This window comes from Miniopterus schreibersii (genome assembly GCF_964146895.1).
Source record: "Miniopterus schreibersii genome assembly, chromosome: 18".
Classification (NCBI taxonomy): Eukaryota; Metazoa; Chordata; class Mammalia; order Chiroptera; family Miniopteridae; genus Miniopterus; species Miniopterus schreibersii.
The window spans coordinates 31,960,211-31,984,408 of NC_138121.1; the positions used below are offsets into that span (position 1 = coordinate 31,960,211).

At 37.4% G+C, this 24,198-nt stretch overlaps 1 protein-coding gene across 1 annotated transcript; it reads left to right on the top strand.

Annotated features, from left to right (window-relative positions):
• Positions 1-362: 362 nt before the first annotated feature.
• On the top strand, positions 363-22,335 carry ZNF566 (zinc finger protein 566). Its single transcript, XM_081118262.1, has 5 exons — positions 363-442; positions 6,241-6,313; positions 9,203-9,329; positions 9,623-9,721; positions 20,287-22,335. Exons 2-5 carry the CDS (start codon positions 6,305-6,307, stop codon positions 21,291-21,293), a joined length of 1,242 nt encoding a protein of 413 aa, XP_080974388.1. The 5' UTR covers positions 363-442; positions 6,241-6,304; the 3' UTR covers positions 21,294-22,335.
• The last annotated feature ends 1,863 nt before the right edge of the window (positions 22,336-24,198 follow it).

Here is a 24,198-nt window from a genome sequence, read left to right on the forward strand (position 1 = left end):
TCCATTTCCCGGAAAGGTCGGCTGTGCGTTATCCTCCCGCGCAGGCCGGCCCTGCTCCTCCAGAGCCTGTCCCACAGCCGGCGACGGTACGGCGGACGAGGGAACGCAGCCCGTTCAGCGCGGCGGCGTGGCCTCTCTGAGGAGCCACGGCCCGACGCCCAGCCGGCTCCGCGAGGCGTGCGGCGCGCCGTTGGACGCGGGGGCGCCAGCGTAGCCGCGGCGCCGCAGTTGAGCCCCGGCGGGAGTCCGACGTTAGGGAGCCCTGCCGCCCGCCGCACGTACGTCTCCGACTACATTTCCCAGAGCGCTCCTCGGCAGAACGTGATCTCGCGTCATTTCAGCCTCAAAGTCACGCGCTGGGGGGACCCGTGGGTCTACACCAGCAACTGTTGAACTGCCGTGGAGGCGGGTTCTGTCGCTTTGCAAGCTCCAGAGGCCTGAGGTGAGGAGCCCGAGGAGGGGCGGGGCCCGAGCCTGAGCCTCGGCTTTGTGCCGCGGAGATCAGATTCAAATTGTGTGGTTTTCGTCTACATGGTGGTACGTGGTGACTGACCGTGTGGGTGTGACTTGCCGTTCCAGTGATTACCGTGTGCGGCACAGTCTGGGAGCCTGTGACTGCTGGTGTGACGGGACGGTACCCGGGGTGTGTGTGTGTGTGTGGCTGGGGCCACGTGCGGCTTTGTATGTGCGGGTGTGGAGAGCTTTGGGCTCGGTGGATGTGATAGCGTTTGCCCCCGTAGGGGCGAGTGGTTGTGCGACCGTGCGCTGTAGGTGCATGTGGGGGTGCCTGTGAATGCTGCGAGGGTTTGTCTGTGGTCAGTGTGATTGGGACGGTGCGACCACGTACGGTACGTGATCCTTGTGACCGTGCGGGGCCCCGGGTGCTGGGTTACCTGTAGCTTTAAGTTCCCGTAGTGTTTATGTGATTTGCGTGACTGGATAAATGTATGAGGCTTTTTTCACTTGTGTATACCTCTCTAAGCATTATACTGTAGTTTTCCCAGGTTTTTAAACTTTATATGAATGCTGCCCTTTATCTTTTATTTTTGCTTATTTGTACAGCTATGTTTTAGAGAATTTTTCATGTTAGATATAATAGTGGCTCCTTGCTCTTTGCTATATTGTATCCATCCCTCCTTTGATCCACAGCTTCTCATCCCTTCTAGTACTGATGGACATATGAGTTATTTCTAGTTTGTTTGTTTTACTTTGTAAACAGCATTCTTTTACATAAGGTACACGTGCCTGAGTTTATCTGCCAATGGAATTGCTAGGTTGCCTGATATCTTCCACTTTACTAAATAATGCCAAAATATTTACCCAAGTGGGTGCACCAGTTTATATTTGCACAGCAGTGTTTGAAGCATTTCATTTTATATCTCTACCAAAATATGGTTCTGATAGTTTTGAAAACATTTTTATGAGATATAATATATATGGTACAGTGCACAAAAGTATACCACTGTACAACAATTTCCTAGATCAATATAAAGAACTTTGCCAGCATGCCCAGAAGTTCCCCTCATACCCCTTCCCGGTTACTTTTCTCTCACAATCACTAATCAGAAACCTGTCTGAACCATTAGTTAGTTTTACCCATTCTTGAACTTAATATATAAATAGAATTATGTAGCATATACTTTTTTATGTGTGCCTTCTTTTGTTCCATATTATGTCTGAGATTCATCTATGTTGTTGAGTGTAATTGTACTTAGTGCTCATTACATTTGGGGATATATTACAATTTAGTAATTGATTACATTGTTGATGGACATTTGATAGTTTCCAGTTTTGGGCTATTACAAATTAATTGGTAGTGGGTACCAGGTTTCTCCTATGTAAAATTACAATTTTTCTCTTTTTAATTAGTATCTTGTGCCTAGATGCTTTGAGACTATGCAAAAATAATATTTCTCATCATACTTTCACCCATTAAATTTAACATTCATTGGTAATTCTTGTCTGTAATAATTATTACTGTGATGTTTGCCTAGTGGTGATCTTCTCTTTCCATCATTCCTTCTACATTTATTAATTTAAATTCTACTGTAAGGAAGAACTGTCCTTATTCGTCATGTGTTTATTTGATTATTTACTTATGAACTCATGGACATTTATTTTATCCTATAAGTGTTAATTCATTATTATTATTATATATTTTATTGCTAAATTGTCCCAGATTTGGCCATTAGGAACTCCTTCAAGTTGCCTCCTGTGTCCTTTCAACATGCCATCATTTTTTGAGCACTTCCTTACTTTCTGGCTTCGAGATGTTACAGGCTTATCTTGTATTTTTCCCTTCTCCAGTCCTGGAATCAGCAATTTTCCAAGGAGACCTTGTTTCTTTTATTGCAGAATGGATTTATAAACCAAGCTCTGGGCACTAGGTATACTCAATGCTATCTGGATATAATTGCTCTAGTTTTTGTCAGTGGACAGAGCTAGAAATATACAAATGTGTATATACACAATCTATAGCTATTTATCTATCTACCTATTTATTTGTATACATTAAAAAGCCACTAGTTTAGCCTGGAAGGTGTGGCTCAGTGGTTGAGCATCAACTAGGAGGTCACAGTTCAGTTCCCAGTCAGGGCACATGCCTGAGTTTTGGGCTGGATACCAGTAGGGGACGTGCAGGAGGCATTGGATCAATGACACTCTCATCATTGATGTTTTTCTCTCTCTCTCTCCCTTCCTCTCTCTGAAATCAATAAAGATACAAAAAAATCCCTTCCTCTCTCTGAAATCAATAAAGATACAAAAAAATATATATAGGGAGAGGGACAGAAACATCAATGATGAGAGAGTCCTTGATCGAGCCCACAACCCAGGCATGTGCCCTGACCGGGAATCGAACCCCGATCGCCTGGATCCTAGGTCGACGCTCAACCTCTGAGCCATGCCTGGCCAGGCAAAAAAAAAACACATATATTTTTTAAAAAGCCACTAGTTTATACTTTCAATTTCAACCCAATACCACAGGATTCTGTTAAGAACTGTGAAGTGTCTGAGATTTAACCTACTTGTTAACAAGTTAGCTTGCCACAGTTTCACAGATGCTGGCAGAAGACATGAGACTTCTGGGTCAGAAATGAAAGACAGTTTATTGCTCATAGCAATAGCCAAAGTGTCAACATTTTCTTGTACTGGCTCACTTACACCCATAGGGTGTTGCAAATGCACAGGTATTTGTGTCTCCCATGAATTTAGGGAACCTAAATCTTATGTAATGGGCAACAAGCATGCCTGCCCTTTGCTCTGAAGAGAGAATATCTCTGTCTTTAAGGCTGCTCACTACATAAACATCTTGGAGAAATAGTACAAAATAATAGCACTTAGTGCTTCCAATGGCAAGATGTACAGATACATGTAAGACTCAAGGAGAATTGTTTCCCATCAAGTTTGGCCATTTCTTATTTGTAACTCCTTTCTCCAACAATGAGAAACCTGTTTCTAGTGTTTCAGTATTTTTTTACTCATATTCTAGAATACATGTAAAGTAGTTTCAGACTTGCTAGCTCATACTTATATAAAACACAAATTTACTAACTACAGTAAAGTATTTGTGTGCAACTTTTCTTCTTTAGCTTTACAGTATAGAGTCAAAAATGGTTTCCAATTTTGCTCTTTTCTTTGCCACCTCTTCAATGTAGTTTTGTTACTCATTTTTATGTGTTTAGCTTTGTGTGTTACACTTTGGGTTCCCCAACATCTTGGTTGATTGTTGCATGCCACAGTATTTTGAGTATGAAAACATTAATGTGGTTCCTGCCTACTCCCTGTACATAATCAGCCTCATTAGTTTCTGCTTTAGCCTTCTGCTGCTGCTTTTGCACAAATGAGCAGGGACATGTATTCTTTCGAATGATTTCCTTTTGCGATGGACCTAGAGATTATGATGATAAGTGAAATAAGCCAGTAAGAGAAAGACAAATACCATATGATCTCATTTATATGTGGAATCTAATGAACAAAATAAACTGACAAACAAAATAGAAACAGAGGCATGGATACATGGAACAGACTGACAGCTGTCAGAGGGGAGGGGAGGCAGGGACTAGATGAAAGAAGGTGAAGGGATTAGCCAAAGAACATCCAGTATATGCATAGCCCATAGATACAGAAAACAGTGTGGTGATGGCCAGAGGGAAGGAGGGGCGGGGCTGGGTGGAGGGGGGCCCAGGGGAGGAAAATGGAGACATCTGTAATAATGTCAACAATTAAAATAAAGAAAAAATTTAAAAAATATATAAAAAAAGATAGCATACTCTTTTGAACATTGCTGCTTTCACTTAATGATATATCCTGGACATTACTCCATCACAATTCAGAGACACTCATAGCTATTGTTTATATAGTTACATAAATATTCCAGTATATGGATTTATGATAGTTTATTCAAACCACTCTTCTATTATGGACATTTCTTGAAACAAAAAATATGGCTTAGAGATCAAGGAATGTATGTTTGAAGTTCCTCAAAGAGACTCTTTAGATCAACTGATTTATTGTTTCTCCCTCTCTCTCTTTCTCTTTTTCTCTCTCTCCCCCTCCCTACCTCCCTTCCACTCTTTCTAAATGGAAAAAATATCCTCAGGTAAGGGTTAACAAACAAACAAACAGTACTATATAGTCTTGGCCACGGAGATGTTTGGCTTTAAAAAGGAGGAGCAGGTCCCCCAGATGCAAGAATTCAGCTTGTGAGGATACCCCACAGGAGCAAAGATGAAGAGGTTTGGGAATGGGACAAAGGCAGAAGGAGGTACTGAAGTAAGAGTGTTTCCCGCTCATTCCACTTGGAAGGTGCAGCATTCAGGGATGCGCATTTAACCAGGGAAAGGTCAGGAGGAGAGACCAGAAAGGGAGACCTAAAGTGAGGAGTGTCGGAGAAGGAATTTTGTTTCCAAGTCTTTCTGGATTACTGTTGATTCTTTAGTATTTCGTACAGTGCCTGGTATTTAGGCTATATGGTTGGTAAAAGAATATTAGGGGCTTCATAAATAGTAATAATATTAAAAGGAGAGCTTTCAGATTTTAAGGAAGAGACGTGTAGATTATTTTGGTTTTAATTTCCTGGAATATATATATACACCTGGGGGAATACCGTGAGTAGCCAATAAATAATTGATAACATGGTGCTACTTCCTGGGTGTTTAGTTTTACATGAAATTATCGATAAATTGTTTAATGATCAAGGAGCTTTGTGCATAGAGAGGAATGCTCACTGCCCTTTATACTTTTATAATGCTCAGTTTGTTATATTCTTATATCTAATAAGCAAAAAAAATTTTTTTCTTAAAAGTTGAAACATAGATCACAAATCAGTTACTTGTCTTAAACAATTTAGACTTCTATTAGTATTTTAGTATATTCTTTTGGACATTTTAAACATCTTAAGAAGCACATAGCATGTACATGACTGTTAAAATTATTACTTCATTATGTAAAGTCAGAAGCTATTCTAAAGCATCAGTGATGTGGGTGTAGTCAATTTCTACATAATTTCTATACTCAAGTCTTTCCTATTGTTATGCTAATTTTAATAGCTTGCTAAAGTTTCCACTTTTCTGGATTTCAGTTATCTTAAGGTAAGACTCTTAAGGCAGGATTAGAGGATCTGGTTTATCAATCAGTTGTTTCTTGCTCAGGACTTGGGACCTGATTGTACAATCCAAGATCATTGAAACCTGGTTTGACCAATGCATATCCAAATCAAAATGGTTACAATCAACTTTCAGGAATTAATCATTCAAAATTCATATGTTGGTAAAATGATATGTACAAAGATCTTTAGTACAATATTGTTATAGTGAAAGACTGGAAACAATCCTAATGATCATCATCAGCAGATTGGTAAAATAAAGTATACCCATTTAATGATGTATAGTTTAGCTAAGGGAATTATGTAACTCTGTATATACTAGTTGGGATCCAGTCCAAGATATATTAAGTTAAAATAGCAAATGTGTATAAACAGTATGTATAATATGCTACAATTTATGTAAAAAAGTTATCTTTGGGTGTATGTATACATATATTCTCCAAGCCATATTAAGTTCAAATCTGTCCTGCTCTTGTCAAAGCCTGAGGTTTCTGGAGTTGGGGATAATGAAATATTTGCCCATTCCTCTCCTAATAACCCCTCAAGTGTTTGTGTGGAGTGAACAGAGGGGAAATGATCGTTGTAAGAGCTATAAGGCAAGTGAGATCTTATGTAGCTTCTTTTGCCCCTCCCAGCTCTGTCTTTTTCCAAAAGAGGAGTCCAGAGGACGACTGGTCCTTTTCTGCAAATATCAAAGCCATGGCTCAGGTGAGATGCTGTATTTTTGTTTGTTTTGTTTTGCTTTTTGCTCAAATGGAGTCATTTTTATCCCTAGTATATATAAATATTTGCTCTCCTAGTCATGATGCTTTTTGGCGTTAAAAAACAAAAAACTTTCAGACAGTTTAGTTATAAGCGATACCTAAGTTCTCTTACCTTTGCTTTGAAGAAAAAGGTCTCTAATAAGCCAGTTCACATATTTCTCTGTTTGTGGAGATAGTTATAGAAAAAAGAAGTGGTTCAATAATCATTGTAAAAGAAAAGAATGTCTGGTTAAAGATCTTTCTTTACACTCTTAACGTGCAGATAACTGTTAGAGGGTCAAGTGGCTCTGAGGCGGTGTCAATCAGATTAAAATTTATCAGAAAGTTCCTTATGAATTTCATCAAGAAGCCTTATTTGTTTCCACGAAGAGATTGTGAATTACATAATGTAAAATCTGTCTGACTAAGACCAAGTTTGGGGAAAAAAATGTTTTACACTGCTTCACATGGTCCCCTTTCAGAAAACTGACCCCAATTTTCTCCTAAACCACCCAGTGCCCGCCCCTCAGTTCTCCCTTCTTCTTTTATTTTTATTTTTATTTTTTTTTAATATGTCTTTATTGATTTCAGAGAGAGGAAGGGAGAGGGAGAGAGAGAGATAGAAACATCAATGATGACAGCCATTGATCGGCTGCCTCCTGCATGCCCCCTGCTGGGGATCGAGCCCACAACCCTGGCACATGCCCTGACTGGGAATCGAACCTCAATCTCCTGGATCCTAGGTCGATGCTCAACCGCTGAGCCACGCCTGGCCAGGCATCTCCCTTCTTTTTTTAAACAGTGTTTACAAACTCATTTTGTAAGTACTTCAGCATCTTCTATCTTAGACTTCTCCCAGAAATCTCGATTCATTTGTTAATGAATCTAATCTGCTTGGACAATGATTTGATAGGATGAAAATAAGTAAAAAGCCCTGATCATCTCCACAGACCTAGGTTTTCAATTAGAAAACACGTGGAATAAGGTTTTGTTTGATTTCAGTCTTAATAATGGAATGATCTGCCTCAGTTTCCAGTAGCTCAGGAACAAAGGGAATTTATAGTTGAACAGTGGGTGGGGTTGTAGGCGACATTGGGCTAATGTTGGGGAGATCTTCAAAGATCACCTGTAGCCTCAATGCCTGAAGGCAAAAGAAAAGTTACCATTTATATCCATATAATGGAATATTATTCAGTGAAAAACATGCTTATGAAAAGAATATGCTGTTAACAAGGAATAGTTCTTATTATATAATAGTGTGACATTATAATGGTGCAGTCTTGAATTATATGCAAATTTAATTTTCTAAGATAAAATGTTTTTAAAAGTCATTGTACACATGAGTACAAGTGAAGTAGTACTAATCCAGTATTATCTAATCACCAGCCCCACTCCTAAAAGGTGACTGCCCTCAACTCTTTTGTTAATTTTTTAATTACAGTTGATTTTCAATATTAGTTTATATTAGTTTTAGGTGTACAGTATAGTGGTTAGATAATCATACAATTTACAAATCGATAACCCAAGATACTTCAAGTACACGTGGCGCTGTAGTTATTATATTGTTGACGATGTTGCCTATACTGTATTTTACATCCCAGTGACTTTTGTAATTGACAGTTTGTTCTTCTTAATCAGTCCTTTCATCTTTTTCACCCAGCCCCCAACTTCCTTTCTCCCTCAAATCCTGAATATGGTTTAATTGCTATTTTTTGATGAATCAATTTTACTCCTTACCTCTTGACTTACTGCAGAGTGGAAGAGACATTGTACTCCCGTATTGTACCCTTCATTTCCTCTGATTCTGTTATTAATTATATCACAATTTTTGGTGAAATCAACAGTATATGGAATATTAGTACTGTAAGTATCACTCACTGCTGAGCTCTCTTGGCTTTATTCTGTTATGACTTTTCATTTTTCCTGAGGTTAACTCCCCCCCCCCCCATTTGCTTAGTTATCCATGTATTTTTATCCAAAACCTCCAGAATCACTGTCACATGCCAGTTAATATGTTTGCCATCTGACCAAGCACATCATTCCTTTTGAACATGGAGACTTTCACCTTCGTTCCCTTTTTAGTCCTGCCCTCTCTAGGCCTGCTGCAGTTTTCCCAAGACTTCCCTTTTTCTGCTTCCTGGGGTTTCCTTCACTGTTTTCCTGTGTTAATTTACCTATTTCTTGACTCTCATGTCGTCGTCTTTTCTGGTTTACTCCCCCATTCTGGTGGAGCACATCATCTGGTAGTTTCCTAAGACATTGTGCTTGTGTCCTTTTATGTCTAGGAATGTCTTTTTTCAATCCTTACAACAGAATGATAGTTCATTTATAGAATTCTTGGTCAGAATTTCTTTTTTACATAAGAATATTGAAGACTTGTTCTTATTTCTTATTTTTAATAATGTTGTAAAAAATCCCATTGCCTCTCTTTTATATGATATACTCTTCTCTGGATGCTTTTAATGTCTTCTGTTTATCCCTTGTTCTGAAATTTTACTTTCAGTATTTAGAAAAAGAGGAGAGAGAAAGAAGCACATTCGTATTGTATGACAAGTATTGTGTTAGGCATTTGTATATACAATTCCTCTTAGACTCTGTACCCTCCCGGACTTATGTAGGTAGTGGCAGTGTCCCCGTATAAACAGGTAGTTTTGTCTGAGGAAACAGCGACAGGAAGCCCATTGCTTCAGTCATGCTTGTTTACGGTCCTCTACTTGCACCCCAGACATGCAGCCCCTCTCTATAGGCTTGCTGTTGTTCACTTCTTCTCCCCTTATTTATTTCCTTCTCCCTTTCCTTCCCAAAAACACTGTTTAAAAAATTAATCAAGTCCTATACGTGATTGTTGTTCCAGGAGTCAGTGGTGTTCAGTGATGTGTGCATAGACTTCTCTCGGGAGGAGTGGGAATACCTGAATGATGATCAGAGAGATTTGTACAGAGATGTGATGTTGGAGAATTACAGCCACCTGGTCTCAATGGGTAAGGACGTCTGTCCGTATTAATTCAGATTCTGTCCTCAGAAGGTCTGCTTCCTCCAGGCTGAAATACCTTTCAAGTAACCAGTTAGATTTCTAATCCAGTTCCCAGAGGAATGTTTTTTAATATTATGAGGGAGAAAGAAGAAGCTGTGTTGAGTTATGGGGAAAGTTTCAGATCCTCATTATGTTTCATAAATCTGTTATACCTTTCTTTGACTCTTTCTTAATGAAGGAACTGGATTTGAATTCTGGGACATTCTTATCATAAACATGTCTCATTACTTCTTTTATAAGCAGGACATTCTATTTCTAAACCAGATGTGATCTCCTTCTTGGAGCAGGGGAAGGAGCCCTGGTTGGTTGACAGAGAAGTGACAGGAGGCCAGTGTCCAGGTAAGTGAGGCATGGCAGTAATGACCCAGTTGTTCAGTGGAGAGGCTATACCTTTGAGATGCTCTCTGGGAAGCTCTCCCAAAAAGCTTAAGGCCTGTTGTGCAAAAGAACCTTTTCAGCATGAGCTTTCAAGTGACCTCACCTTTCCCCTTACTGAACACATTGCCTGTTCTTTCCCTCTTCCACTTCTCTCGTAATTTTAGCCAGCTGGTGAATATCTAATGATATTCCTTTCTATCCATATTTTGGATCTAGTTTCTTTTCAGCTTCTCATCCTCTTTTATATTAGCCTTTATAAAAGCATCACTGTCTCCTGAAATATATTCTTTTCTACATTGCCAAAGACTTATTTTCTTTAGAGTTTTTTAGATACAGTAGTTCATACACTCATTGATTCAGTTACACTTTTAACAAGCTTTTACCGATTTTCTAATTTACTTTTCTAGGTGCTGGAGATAATTAAAAAAAGGGAGTAGGCAGTTATAGAATTTATAGCTTAGTAAAGGTACTAGAACATGTCTATATATAGCTTGTACAAAGTGGAACCACCATGAGAGAGGTGAAAACAGGGAGCTCAGCAGAAAGTGAGGGCTAAAGATGTAGAAGAGTTGATCCATGTAGAAGTCATGGAAGGAGATTTAAGCATCCATGTCATTGACTTCAGATAGACTACTGGAAATAAAGGGTCTGTGCCTCCACTGAGAACTTAGAGCTGGCAAAGATAGAGAGACTTGGTACGAAGGAGGAAAACAGGACAGCACATCACTCAGTATATGTTTATTGAGTACCCGCTGCACACCCAGCACTACTCTTAACACTGAGCGTACAGTAGTGAATAGAACAGGAAAAAACTTTATTCTCAGAGCTTACCCTCCAGCGCAGGGATAGATACACAAATAAGTGAATACATAATATATCAGGTAATAGTAAGTGCTGAAAGGAAAGCAAAGTAGAGAGAGGGGGTAGAGGGTGCTATTTTATGTGACATGGTAAAAGCAGCTTTTTCCATTAAGGTGACATTGTGCAGAGACCTGAGGAAGTACAGCGGTACTTCTGGTGTAGTTTTCAATCTGAGGACTCATCTCTTTTTTGGTAATAGGAAGTCCTTGGCAGTCACCTCTTCAAATATTACCTCGTTACTATTTCCTCTTTTCTCTCTTAAGCTCTTGTTAAGAAACATTAGAACATCTGGGTCATCTCCAGTACCTTTTACTCCTCACCTGTTTTTCCATTTATGCTGCTTCTACATAGAATTTTGTGGCTTAATTTGTGTTGATCCACTAATATAATCTTTAGCTCTGAGCTTTTGGTTCTTTAACCTATCCATTAAGTTTTTTATTTAAAAAATAGTATAGTTATTTATTAAATGTAGTTATATACACAATAGGGTATATATAATATATAATTAACATAAAATTATAAGATAACATCTCTAGATTTGCATGTATAAGAGATTTGCTAGGAAATACACCTAGGAATACAATTGCTGGGTCTTGGCATACATTCAGCTTTACTAGGTAATGCCAAACTATTTTTCAAGTATTTGTATCACCTTCTCTCCCTGTAATTGATATTCTAAGATTTTTTTCATTTTCTTAACAATCTGGTGAATAGAAAGTCTTATTTCATTGTTTTAAATGATTTGTAGGAATTTCTTATATATTTTCTAGATACTAATTTTTAGCCAGTAACATGTTTTATAGACATCTGTTCTAGTTGTAGCTTCTTTATTTACTTTCTTTATGATATCTTTTGATGAACTGTAATTCTCTGTGTTAGTATGGTTAAATTATATAGTTAGTAGATAAATTATGTATAGTTTATTAAAAATTATACTTTTTTCCTGTATGCTTCACACCTTTGGGGGTTTTAAGAAACCTTTCCCTAGCCCAATTTTCTCTGTTTTGTATGCTTTTACTTTCTTATCAAAGTCCTATTAATGTAACTGGAATTGATTTTTATGAAAGGTGTGAAATAGAGACCAGTTGTAATTGTTTCCCATATAGAAAACAACTTACCTATGTCCTACTGAATGAAAAGCCTATTTGTTTTCCACTGATCCACAATGTTTCTTTTGTCATATATTAAAATTCTATGTATACATAGTTCTCTCTTGTCCTATTGGCTTTTTTATCTATACCTGTCCTAATTACTCTTGCTTTTATAAAACATTCTTATCTCTGGTAGGACAGATCCCTCCACCTTTCTCTTCAGAAGTGTGCAGTTATACTTCTCTTTTTTGGTCTTCCATATGAACTTTAAAAGTACATTAAGTAAAGTTTCATTAAAAATGTTGAATTTTTAAAATACCCATTTGTGATAAAAATCTCTCAACAAAGTGGGGGTAGAGGGAACATACCTCAACATAATAAAGGCCATATATGGCAAGCCCACAGCTAACATTATACTCAGTGGCAAAAGCTGAAAGCTTTTTCTCTAAGATCAGGAACAACACAAGGATTCTTGCCAATTTTATTTAACATAGTACTGAAAGTCTTAGCCAGAGCCCTTAGGCAAGAAAAAGAAAGGAAAGGCATCCAAATTGAAAAGGAAGAAGTAAAACTGTTTCTATTGGCTGATGGCATGATATTGTATATAGAAAACCCTAAAGATCCCTACCAAAAACCACCAAACTGTTAGAAGTAGTAAATGAGTTCAGTAAAATTGCACAATCAATATTCAAAAATCAGTTGTGTTTCTATACACTCACAACGAATGCTCAGAAAGAGAAATTTCAAAACAATTTCATTTACAATTGTATCAAAGAGAATGAAATACCTAGGAATAAATATAATCACTGAAAATTCTAGGACACTGATGAAAGAAATTGAAGAAGATACAAAGAAATGGAAAGATATTCCATGCTCATGGATGGGAAGAATTAGTATTGTTAAAGTGTCCCTATGACCCAAAGCGATCTACAGATTCAGTGCCATCCTTATCAAAATTCCAGTGGCAACTTTGAGAGAAACAGAAACAATCCTAAAATTAGTATGGAACCACAAAAGACCCTGAATAGCCAAAGCAGTTTTGAGAAAGGAGGAGGAGGCACCTGGAGGCATCACACCTTCTAATTTCAAGCTATAGTGGACTTTTGAGCAATGGTTTGAACTTTTTTGTCCACTTAAATGTTTAAACCTGCGTTGTTCATGGGTCAACTGTATTCCTGAACCATGGTCGGGAATTCACGTGGGTGGAGGGCTTACTTAAATTATATGCATATTTAAAAAAAAAAATCTTTATTGATTTCAGAGAGAGGAAGAGAGGGAGAGAGAGAAACATCAGTGATGAGAGAGTCATTGATTGGTTGCCCCCTGCATGTCCCCTGCTGGAGATCGAGCCGGAAACCTGGGCATGTGCCCTGACTGGGAATTGAACCTTGATCTCCTGGATCATAGGTCGATGCTTAACTGCTGAGCCACACCAGCTGGGCTATATGCAGATTTCTAACTTTTTGGGTGATCACTCCTAACCCCTGTGTTGTTCAGGGTCACCTGTATATTACAAAACTATAGTAATCAAAACAGTATGGTAATGGCATAAAAACACACATAGATGGTCAATAAATTTATTTAAAAAGGAGCCAAGAATATACAATGGGGAAAGGACAGTTTCCTTAATAAATGATATTGGGGAAACTTAACTAACATGCAAAAGAATGAAACTGGACCACTATCTTACATCATTCACAGGAAATTGACTCAAAATGAATTAAATACTTGAACAAAAGACCTGAAACCATAAAACTCCTAGAAGAAAACATAGGCGTAAGTTCCTTGACAGCCTTGGATTTTTTGGATTGACACCAAAAGCAAAGGCAACAAAAGCAAAAATAGACAAGTGGGACTAAAAAGCAAACTAAAAAGCTGCCCAGCAAAGAAAACCATCAAGAAAATGAAAAGGCAACCTATTAGAATGGGAGAAAATATTTGCAAATTATATGTTAAGGGTTTAGTATCTAAAAAATATATACAAAACCCATATAACTCATTAGCAGAAAACCAAACAATACAATTAAAAGATAGAAGACAAAAAAACAAATGGAAATTTCAGAACTGAAAAATACAATGGCCAAAATTTTTAAAAACAACACTCACTGGATAGACTAAATAGGAGAATGGAGGGGAAACTAGTGAACTTGAAGGTAGATCTGAATTAATTAGCCAGTGTGAATAACAGGGAAAAAAAGACTGAAAACTTAAAAAGAATACAACTTCAGGGATATGTGGAACAATAACAAAGGTTAACAATTTTGTTATTAAATTCTCAGAAGGAGAGAAGAAAGTTCAGGACTGAAAAAACTATCTGAAGAAATAATGGCTTACCAAAATTGGTGAAAGATACACCAATTGGAGAAGCTGAGCTGCCCCAACAGGGTAAACCCAAAGGAATCCATGCTCAGACATACCATAATCAAGTTACTGAACATGTATGACAAAAAGTATTGAAAAAACATAGAAAATAATGCATTACTTGTAGGGAAACTGATTTGAATGAATGGGTTTTGCTTCATAAACCGGGTAGGAAGTTGAACAGTATTTTATTATACAGAAGAACTGTCAACCCAGAATTCTATATCCAGCAAAAACTCCTCAGGAATGAAGGTGAAAACAATATTACAGATGTACATGGCAACTGACTCCAGCCTGAGGATTCATGTGGGACTAAGCAGTAGTAGGGACAGTGACTAATGAGAGAGAGGCTATACCCTGTCTCAAAGGGGTAAGCACTTGTTAAGGCCAGGAGACAGCTGTCATGTGAGAATGCAGGCCCAGTGATGCCAGATAATCCAATCTTTCAAGGAAAGCCAGAAATCCAGATTTCTCTATTAAATCTGATATCTCAAGGCTGACCACTATTCATACCTTTAGAGAATTGTTGGGGCAACACCAAACACAAACATGTGAGTAGGATACAACCTGATTCATCTAGGTTTTAAGTTCTATAGAGTTTTCTTTTCTTCCTTGAAGCACAGAAGTTTTACCTAGATATACCTAGTTAAAATCTTTCTTCATAAATTCTGTTCAGCACAGAAGGGAACCATCTGATTACTAAAAGTTTTTTTCAGCTCTGGAAATCCGTTTTACTTTTGGTTTTGTATCATCGCCATATTATCCTTCTGGGACTCATATTTCACATTTATTTTCTATCATTTTCCTTCCCTATGACTCTGTCACCAATTTTTTTCAGTCACCATTTCTATCCTTTCTCCTCTGAGAATTTTTCAAAAATTCTAGTTTTAGTTATGATTGACTTTTTACTGTAGAATTTGAAGATAACTTACTTACTCTACACCTTCTTTCCTCACCTTCCAAATATATCACAGCTTTTAAATTAAGTTATTATTCAGTTCACTTAATGACTAGGTAAATGGTTTTCATTGCTGAGCTCTGTTAATTTCCATGCTGTTAGTCCTGGTCTTCATTGAGAGGTCCTTAGTTTTCTCTTTATCTGTTATTAATCTAACTCTTCAGACACATCACATAAGTGGTATATTTTTAAAAATATATCTTTATTGATTTCTGAGAGAGGAAGCCCCCCCCCCCCACTGGGGATCGAGCCCGCAATCCAGGCATGTGCCCTGACCGGGAATCGAACCTCGACCTCCTGGATCATAGGTCGATCCTCAACTGCTGAACCACACCGGCCAGGCATAACTGGTGTATTTTTTAAATTTTATTTTTGTTTAAAATATTACAGATGTCCCTTTTTCTCCCCAATGACCCGTTCCACCCCATCCCACTCCCCTCCCCAACCCCTCTCCCCACCATTGTCCGTGTCCCTGGGTTGTGTATATATGCATATAAATTCTTTGGTTACTCTCTCCCCCTCCACTCACCCGCCCTCCTCCATTCCTCTGACATTCGTCAGTCTGATCCATGCTTCCATGTCATTGAATCTATTCTGTTTATCAGTTTATTAAGTTCTTTAGATTCCACGTATAAGCGAGATCATGTGATGTTTGTCTTTCTCTGCCTGGCTTATTTCACTTAGCATAATACTCTCCAGGTCCATCCATACTGTCCCAAAGGGTACGAGATTCTTCTTTACAGCTGCGTAGTATTCCATGATGTAAATGTCCCACAACTTTTTTATCCACTCATCTGCTGATGGGCACTTGGGCTGTTTCCAGATCTTAGTTATTGTAAACTACACTGCTATGAACATAGGGGTGCATATTTTCTTTCTGATTAGTGTTTCAGGCTTCTTAGGATATATTTCCAGAAGTGGGATCACTGGGTCAAAAGGCAGCTCCATTTTTAATTTTTTGAGGAACCTCCATACTGTTTTCCATAGTGGCTGCACCAGTCTGCATTCCCACCAGCAGTGTACCAGGGTTCCCCTACTGGTGTATTTTTAAACTGAGACATCCTTCTAATCCTTTGTTCTTGTGCCCCAGTCGAGACTGTTACATAGCTGTCATTTTAGAATTTCCCTTCATGATCATTGCATGGAATCCCTTAGCATCGTCCCATCTATTCCCTTTACCTCTCCCCTTTTGACCCTCTTCTGTTTTTGGCATCTCATGCGTCCTCCTTTCTTGGTTTATTCCCTCATACTGAGGCACATCTTCCAAAAGCACCAAGGAAAGTATGCAAGAGAAGTAAATAGTATGTTTTGTGGATCCTTGCATGTCTGAAAATGTTTTCATTTCACTCTCATGTTTGATAATTTGACTGGAGATGTAATTTTAGGTTAAAAAACTTGCCTTCAAAATTTTGATGACATTGCGCCATGGATTTCTGAAATCTTCTAGCATTTAGTGTTTTTGAGAGGTCCAAAACCCATTAGGTTTTTAGTTCTTTTATGCGACTTGTTTAATGTCTTTGAGTGGAAGCTTTTATAATTTATTCTTTATTTATGATGTTCTGATATTTCATGTTTAGTTATCATGATGTTGATTTTATTCTTCCATTTGGCTGGGCACACACTGAGACATTTTATTCTAGAAACTTTAAATAATTGAAAATTTCTTGATCATTTGTTCCCCATCGTTTTCTCTGTTCTCTATGTCTCAAGCTTTGTTTACTTTTTCTATCCAGTGACTGGTACCATGTCTGATACATAGGAAGGGCTCATTAAATTTTTAAATGATTGAACACTGATAATTCAAATCTTAAATTTCTTGCCCTAGCCCTAGAATTCTTTTTTTTCATCTCTCTTTTTATGTAGTGCTTTCTGTGGGATTTTATTACATTCTAATCCTTGAATTAATTTTTATACAAAACATTTTTCTTCTTTGAATATTTCTTTTTCTGACATCATTTTCTTGTGGGATTGTTATATGTTGTTTTTAGAAGCATTCTTCTTATGAATTAAAAAAAAAATTTGCTATTGACTCTCTTTCCTGAGTTCTTTTTTTCTTTTTGTTTATTTTAATCCCTCATGTTTAAGATTTTCCTGAAATAGCTAGTAACTCAAGGCTATCTGCATATAAAGCACCATGGCATTAAAAAGCTGATTAGAGCTTGTTGGTCTGTAAGGATGTGTAGATTTATTGGAAATGATCTTCCTAGAAGAGTTTACCTTATACACCCTACTTTTTAAAGGTACCTAATGATTGCAGTTCTTGAAAATGTCTGGGATTCTACAGTAGGACCAATCAACAATGTCTATTTCAATTTTTTTATGGTTGTTACATCATTTATTCCTATTCCATCTACTCTCTAGCTTCCAAAATCTTTTTGCTGCTCCTTCCTCTCCCATTCTCTTTGTCTTAATGGAGTTTCTTCTTTCATTTAATCTAATTACTCTCACTTAGTGGACTTCATGGAAGAGTAGTAACGAATGCATATATTCAGTGTGCCATGTTTGAAAAGAATATGTCCTTTTTTTCTAGAGGAATTTTTTTAGACTTTATTATTAAGGAGTATATGTGCTAATTGAGTCAGTCAATAAATATTTGTTGATCTTCCAATATGTGCAAGATACTGTGCTCAGCATTGAATACACATTGATAAAGACATTAGACACTTTTCTTGCCTTCACAAAACTTAAGACCTTTAGAGGGAAAAAGATATTAAATGAACCTAAATTACAAATGTAATTACAAATTGTGAAAATCCTATTAAGGAAGAGAACAGACGGTAATTACAAGGAGGGTATAATTTTGTGCTGGGATCAGGGAAGACGTAAAAAACGTATGACCTTTAAAAGTAGAGCTCTGGAAAATGAGCAATAGTGATCAAGGCCAGTAGTGAAAGAAGACACCTTCTAGACACAAGGAACAGTAGTACCTGGAAAGGCCTTAAGAGGGACTAAGAGCTGGGGAGTGTTTGAAGAACTGCAAAATACTGAAAGTTTAGATGGAGCTTAGAAACGAAAAGGGAGCATGCTGTGAGATTTGGTTGAAGAGGCAGGCAGGAATCACATGGCTCAGAGCTTTGTAGACCATGCTCAGGGGCTAGTTTTTACTGTAAAAGCAGTATCACGGGAATCCACTGAAGAACTGCAAGCAGAGCAGTGGCAGGCAATGCCACTGCAGGAACGTGGGTTGGAGATTGTAAACCTCAAGTGGGAAAACTAGGTGAAGCCTATCCCAGTAGTCCCAGGGAGAGAGATTTCACATTAGGCAGTAAAGACACAGGGAAGAGCTTCTTGCTGTATTAGGAGCAAGATTAAACAGTATTTGCTGAGTCATATGTGAGAGGAAGAGAAAGATGATGGCACTAGAATGAGTTTCACTTCTTTGACTTGAGGTTTCCCTCTGGGTCCATAGTATGCTCTTCCAAAAATACTACACTTCCCTAACATTCCCATGTTTGTATAGAAATTCTTTCATAATAGTATTTCTCAAATACAAAACGGTTATTTTATACTAAATACTTTTCATATGTTATTCCCAATCCTCACAATGATCGTGTTAGTTATCATTCCCATGTTAAAGATAGAATTGGGGGCTCAGAAAGATGAACTAATTTGTCCAGAAAACAATGCTTGTAATTAATTGGGTTTTAGTTCAAAACTCATATAACTGACTCTTGTGCCTCTCATCTTTCAATAGCAATACACTGCCTTCCATTATATTGTCTTTTCTTCCTTTTGAACATGCAAATGCCCTTCCTGTCAGTTGGTCAGCACCACTATAGTGCTTGTGCATGTGTTAAGTCCTTTCCTTCTAATATCAGCATCACAGAATCCCAAGGCACATAGTGTGTTCATCAAACCCCAAATATATTATCTAGCCACAAAAGACTCCTTCCTATATACCACTCATGCGAGATTCATTCAACATTTGACTTTTCTTAAGCTATTTTCCCATGTGAATTGCTACCCTCTATCATTTGTTAAAGAGACCCTGGGCCTCTACGTACTGCATCTAGAAAGGTGCTATCAAATAGAACTTTCATCGAGGGAAATGTTCTATATTTGTGATTTCCAGCATGGTAGCCACTAGCTACATTTGGCTATTGAACACCAGAAATGTGCATAGGGCTGATTTTGAATTTTTATTTAATTTTAATTATGTTCAATTTAAATAGATAATATGCTAGTGGGTACTGTAATGGACAGTACACATCTAACCAGGGGCTAGCAAACTTTTTCTTAAAGGGTCAGATTGTAAATACTTTAATATGTGATTTTTTAAATACATTTTTATTGATTTCAGGGAGAGGAAGGGAGAGGAAGAGAAAGGAACATCAATGAGAATCATCAATTGTCTGCCTCCTGCACACCCCCGTACTGGAGATGGAGGCAGCAACCTGGGCATGTGCTCTGGCTGGGAATAAAAACGTGACCTCCTGGTTCATGGGTTGATGCTCAAGCATGGAGCCACACTGGCAGGGCAGATTGTAAATATTTTAGGCTTGCAGTCAGTGTGGTCTCTGTTGCAACTACTCACTTCTGCCACTGTAGCTCAAAAGTAGCCATGGTACGGCCCAGCTGGGCGTGGCTCAGCAGCTGAGCATCGACCTAGGATTCAGGCGATCGGGGTTCAATTCCCGGTCGGGGCACATGCTCGGGTTGTGGGACCGATCCCCAGTCGAGGGTGTGCAGGAGGCAGCCAATCAATGACTCTCTCATCGTTGATGTTTCTATCTCTCTCACTCTCCTTTCCTCTCTGAAATCAATAAAGATATATTAAAAAAAAAAAAGCCATGGTACATAAATAAATTAGTGTGGCTGTGTTCCAATAAAACTTTACTTACAAAAATTTTTGCAGTGCTGCAGGCATAGTTTGCCAACCCCTTAGAAATTTTCTTTTGACATATTAATTTAATCCTGTCAACTCTAAGTAGGTATGACCATTTCCCTTACTTTATGCTGTAGCTTGCTCTTGTATGTATATATGTGAGTGTGTGTATATGTGTGTGTATGATTAGAGTCATCCTATAACAAAGGAAATAAGACTGTGTATTTAAGAAGCTCCCCTATGTAATTCTAACCTGTAGCAATGTTTGGAAACCAGTGGCTTACTTTCTGCCCTCATCTTACTATGTGATCTCTCTCACTCTTCTAGTCCATTTTTTAAAAAAATATGGTTTAATTCTTCCATTTTAATTGAAGTTTTATTTCTCCCAAACAAGAAAAATGTGAGTGATTACTTTCATATTTTCTTTCAGTCCTGGGATCAAGATATGAAACCAAGAAATTATTTCTGAAGAAGGAAATTAATGAAATAGAGTCAGCCCAGTGGGAGATAATGGGAAGACTTACAAGACATGACCTTCAGTGCTCTAATTTCAGAGATGATTGGGAATGTAATGACCAGTTTGAGAAACAACATGGCTCTCAGGAGGGACATTTCAATCAACCAATATACACCCATGAAGGCATGCCCACTTTTAATCAGGATCTATCCTTACAGCAAATAATTCATAATAAAGAGAAATACTGTGCAACTAAGGAGTGTAGACATGACTCACAGCTTACTACACATCAGATAATTCATACCATTGACAAACCCTATGAATGTAAAGAATGTGGAAAGACCTTTAGACATCCCTCAAGACTCCGTCACCATCAGAAAATTTATACTGGCAAGAAACCCTTTGAATGTAAGGAATGTGGAAAAACCTTTATTTATGGCTCAGACCTTACTCGACATCGGAGAATTCACACTGGTGAGAAGCCCTATGAATGTAAGGAATGTGGGAAAGCCTTTAGTAGTGGCTCAAACTTCACTAGACATCAGAGAATTCACACTGGTGAGAAGCCCTATGAATGTAAAGAATGCGGGAAGGCCTTTAGTAGTGGCTCAAACTTTACTCAACATCAGAGAATTCATACGGGGGAGAAACCCTATGAATGTAAAGAATGTGGCAATGCCTTTAGTCAGAGCTCACAACTTATTAAACATCAGAGAATCCATACAGGTGAGAAACCCTATGAATGTAAGGAATGTGAAAAGGCTTTTCGTTCTGGTTCAGACCTTACTCGACACCAGAGAATTCATACTGGTGAGAAACCCTACGAATGTAAGATATGTGGGAAAGCCTATTCTCAGAGTTCACAACTTATTAGTCATCATAGAATTCATACTGGTGAAAAACCGTATGAATATAGGGAATGTGGGAAGACCTTTAATTATGCCTCACAACTTATTCAGCATCAAAATTTGTACTGGTGATAAACCACAGAATATATGAAATGTGTGGGAAGGCTTTTAATTACAGCTCAAAACTATTCAACATCAGAGAATTATCTTGATAATCATCCTTCTAAATAGGATAATGTATAAGCATGTTATTTGTTGACTACAGCTTATTTAGCCCAAGATAAATGTAGGAAAATCAACACCCCATAAATAAAATACATTTTGGAAGTTCTTTAATAAAATTTGTTTTTCTCTTGACATCAGATAATTCAACCTAGCAAAAATTAAAAATGACAGAACTTTTGACACCTTTATAACCTTAAACATCAGAGAATTCATGCTGAAATGTAATCCTGTGATTTTCATTTTCTTTCCCCTCCTGATTTGTCTGTAGTTATTATATTCTTAATCTTAGTTCATCTTAAATTTATATGACTGTAAAGTCCATCTGTTTACATCATGGTTTGTAAAATACCTATATTTTTAAAGTACCTTTAATAACAGAGAAGTGACCTCTTTATTTCTGAAGATGACTTACATTTTGCTCTTTACAAAATTTAGGCTTTCTTATTGTAAAAACATTCATGAACAACTTTGCACTCAGTAAATGGATATCCTTTTAATGGCTTCATGGTGTTTCATTATGTTTCTATAATAGCATTTTATTAAATCCATAGTGATAGACATTATTGTTTCTTCCAGAGTTTTTGCCATCATACACAATGCCCTGATGGACATTATCCCTTGGTATATCTTTTTATCATGTCTTTTATTTTAATTGCAGAAATAATGTATGAATATATTTTCCTTATAAAGATTGAAACATTACAAATAAGACAAACATACCCTTTGACCACTATCCTTGTACCCATTTTCCTTCCCAAAGGATGTTATCTGTTTAGTATTTATCCCTCCTGAGATTTTTGTTTGTTTGTTTTTATACATGTATGTCTCAGTAGAAATTATAAAATGGGGATAATCATAATACCTACCTCATAATTTTGTGTAAGGGTCAAATAAGATAAAATGTTTAGAATTATGCATGTCATAATAAATAGATACTCACTGAATGTTAGTCATTGTTACATTCATTGTTGTCATTAGTATTATTTGTTGAAAGACAACTGTTTCTGGAGACCTTACTCAACATCAGGCAAGATATGGAATTGAAGAATGACCTATTGAGGGTAATGAATTAAGAAGTTTTTCTATCATTTATTTCTTATGGAACATGAAATCTTGGGATTTGGTGGGGAAAGTAATGTGTGTAATACGTGGGAAGAACATTATTCAGACTAGCATCCTTTTAACTACTTATAATACCTAATATTAAAACAAATAAGAATATAGACAAAACATTGGTGACACTTCTGAAGAAAAAGTGTGAAAGACAAACAGCAATTAGGTTTGAAAAATGGATAAATAGATATGGAAATAGAGAAGCCTTAGAAGTCCTGACTGAAAATGCTGTTCTGAACACTCTGCTGCTCTCTGATACACTTGGAAACGTAGACAAAATTATTTTTAGGAGGATTAAAGCAGCCAGTGTTGACTCAAAGAAAATCATCTCTTGGGAGACTCTTACACACATAGGAAAAGGGGAGTTTATGTGATTACAGAAGCTATTAATTGACAAAGCACCAAACCTAATTTTTTTCAGGCAAAACATTACCAAGTGTTCAAGGAATTTTGATATATTAGTAGACATGACATACAAACTTTAATAATCTTGCTGTTAGATGTGCATTAGGAGGACACAAAAAAGGAAACTCTTTTTCAGTATCATCCATGAAGTTGTTGCAAGCATACTAAAGAAATTAGCAAACTGGATGTATCAAAAGAATAATGAACCTGGTTGGGACATAGTTAAGAAGGATGCCCAGTGGCCAGTTCCAGCTAATTGATGCTGTGAGGAAAATCAGGCCCTGTTTGCCAGCTCTTCTGACTTCCAGAGAACCCAGAAATCTACATTTTTTTAAGTGTGTGATGGCTCTTGATTTTTAAATGGCAGCTCAGATTTAAAACAAAATAAACCATGAGGACAGACAAAGATATGTCAACTCCGCAGGTAGCAAGTGGGTTACTTGCTACTTGGGTTACCTTTCTGGACACTAGAGCAGTGAGTGTGCTAAAGGCTTGCAGGAGGAGATTTTAATTGTGCAAATGCCTTGGTAACAAGGAAATTTAAGAAGGGAGCATAACACAAGGTAATTTACCCAGAATATCTTGGATGTGAACAGTTTTAGATTAAAAATACAGAGATAAAGTAGCTAACCTCCAAGTATAAATTTTTAAAAAATGGACTTGATTCAGCCTCAATATTGTCTACATGTTTTTTTATTATTTATTCTAAGCATTATGTCAGTTAAATAGGATGTACAGTCATGTGCCACTTAATGACAGGGATGTGTTCTGAGAAATGTGTCGCTAGACAATTTTATTGTGTGAACATCATAAAGTCTTACACAAACCTGAATGGTGTTTCCTACCACACATTTAGGCTATATGGCATACCACTGTTGTACATGCAGTCAGTTGTTCACTGACACATCATTATGAGGAACATGACAGAATTTGAGGATTTTTGCATCTCTGTTTGTAACAATAAATAGGTTTGTAGGATTCATTCCTTGTGATGTCTTTCTTCTGGTTTGATATTAAGTTAATATTTGACTCAAAGCAAAGTGGGTATTCTCTTCTGTTTCTTTTTGAAGAGTTTCTGAGGAATTGGTATTAGTTCTCTAAAAGTGTGATAGAATTCACCAGTGACGGCATTTTGGCCCAATCTTTCTCTTTAATGTGGGTGGTATTTGCATGATATATCTTTTTAAATAACTTAAAACATTTTTGTATCTTTGAATCAAAAGTATGTCTCATGTAGACAATATATAGTTGGATCTTTTAAAAAAATACAGTCTGCCTGGCCAGTGTAGCTTAG

What these genes read in the sequence shown, in the direction of transcription:
- ZNF566 (XM_081118262.1), top strand. An exon ending in CAGCCACCTGGTCTCAATGG is followed by an intron (nt 9,330 to 9,622) that starts GTAAGGACGTCT and finishes TTCTTTTATAAG; the next exon opens with CAGGACATTCTATTTCTAAA. An exon ending in GACAGGAGGCCAGTGTCCAG is followed by an intron (nt 9,722 to 20,286) that starts GTAAGTGAGGCA and finishes ATTTTCTTTCAG; the next exon opens with TCCTGGGATCAAGATATGAA.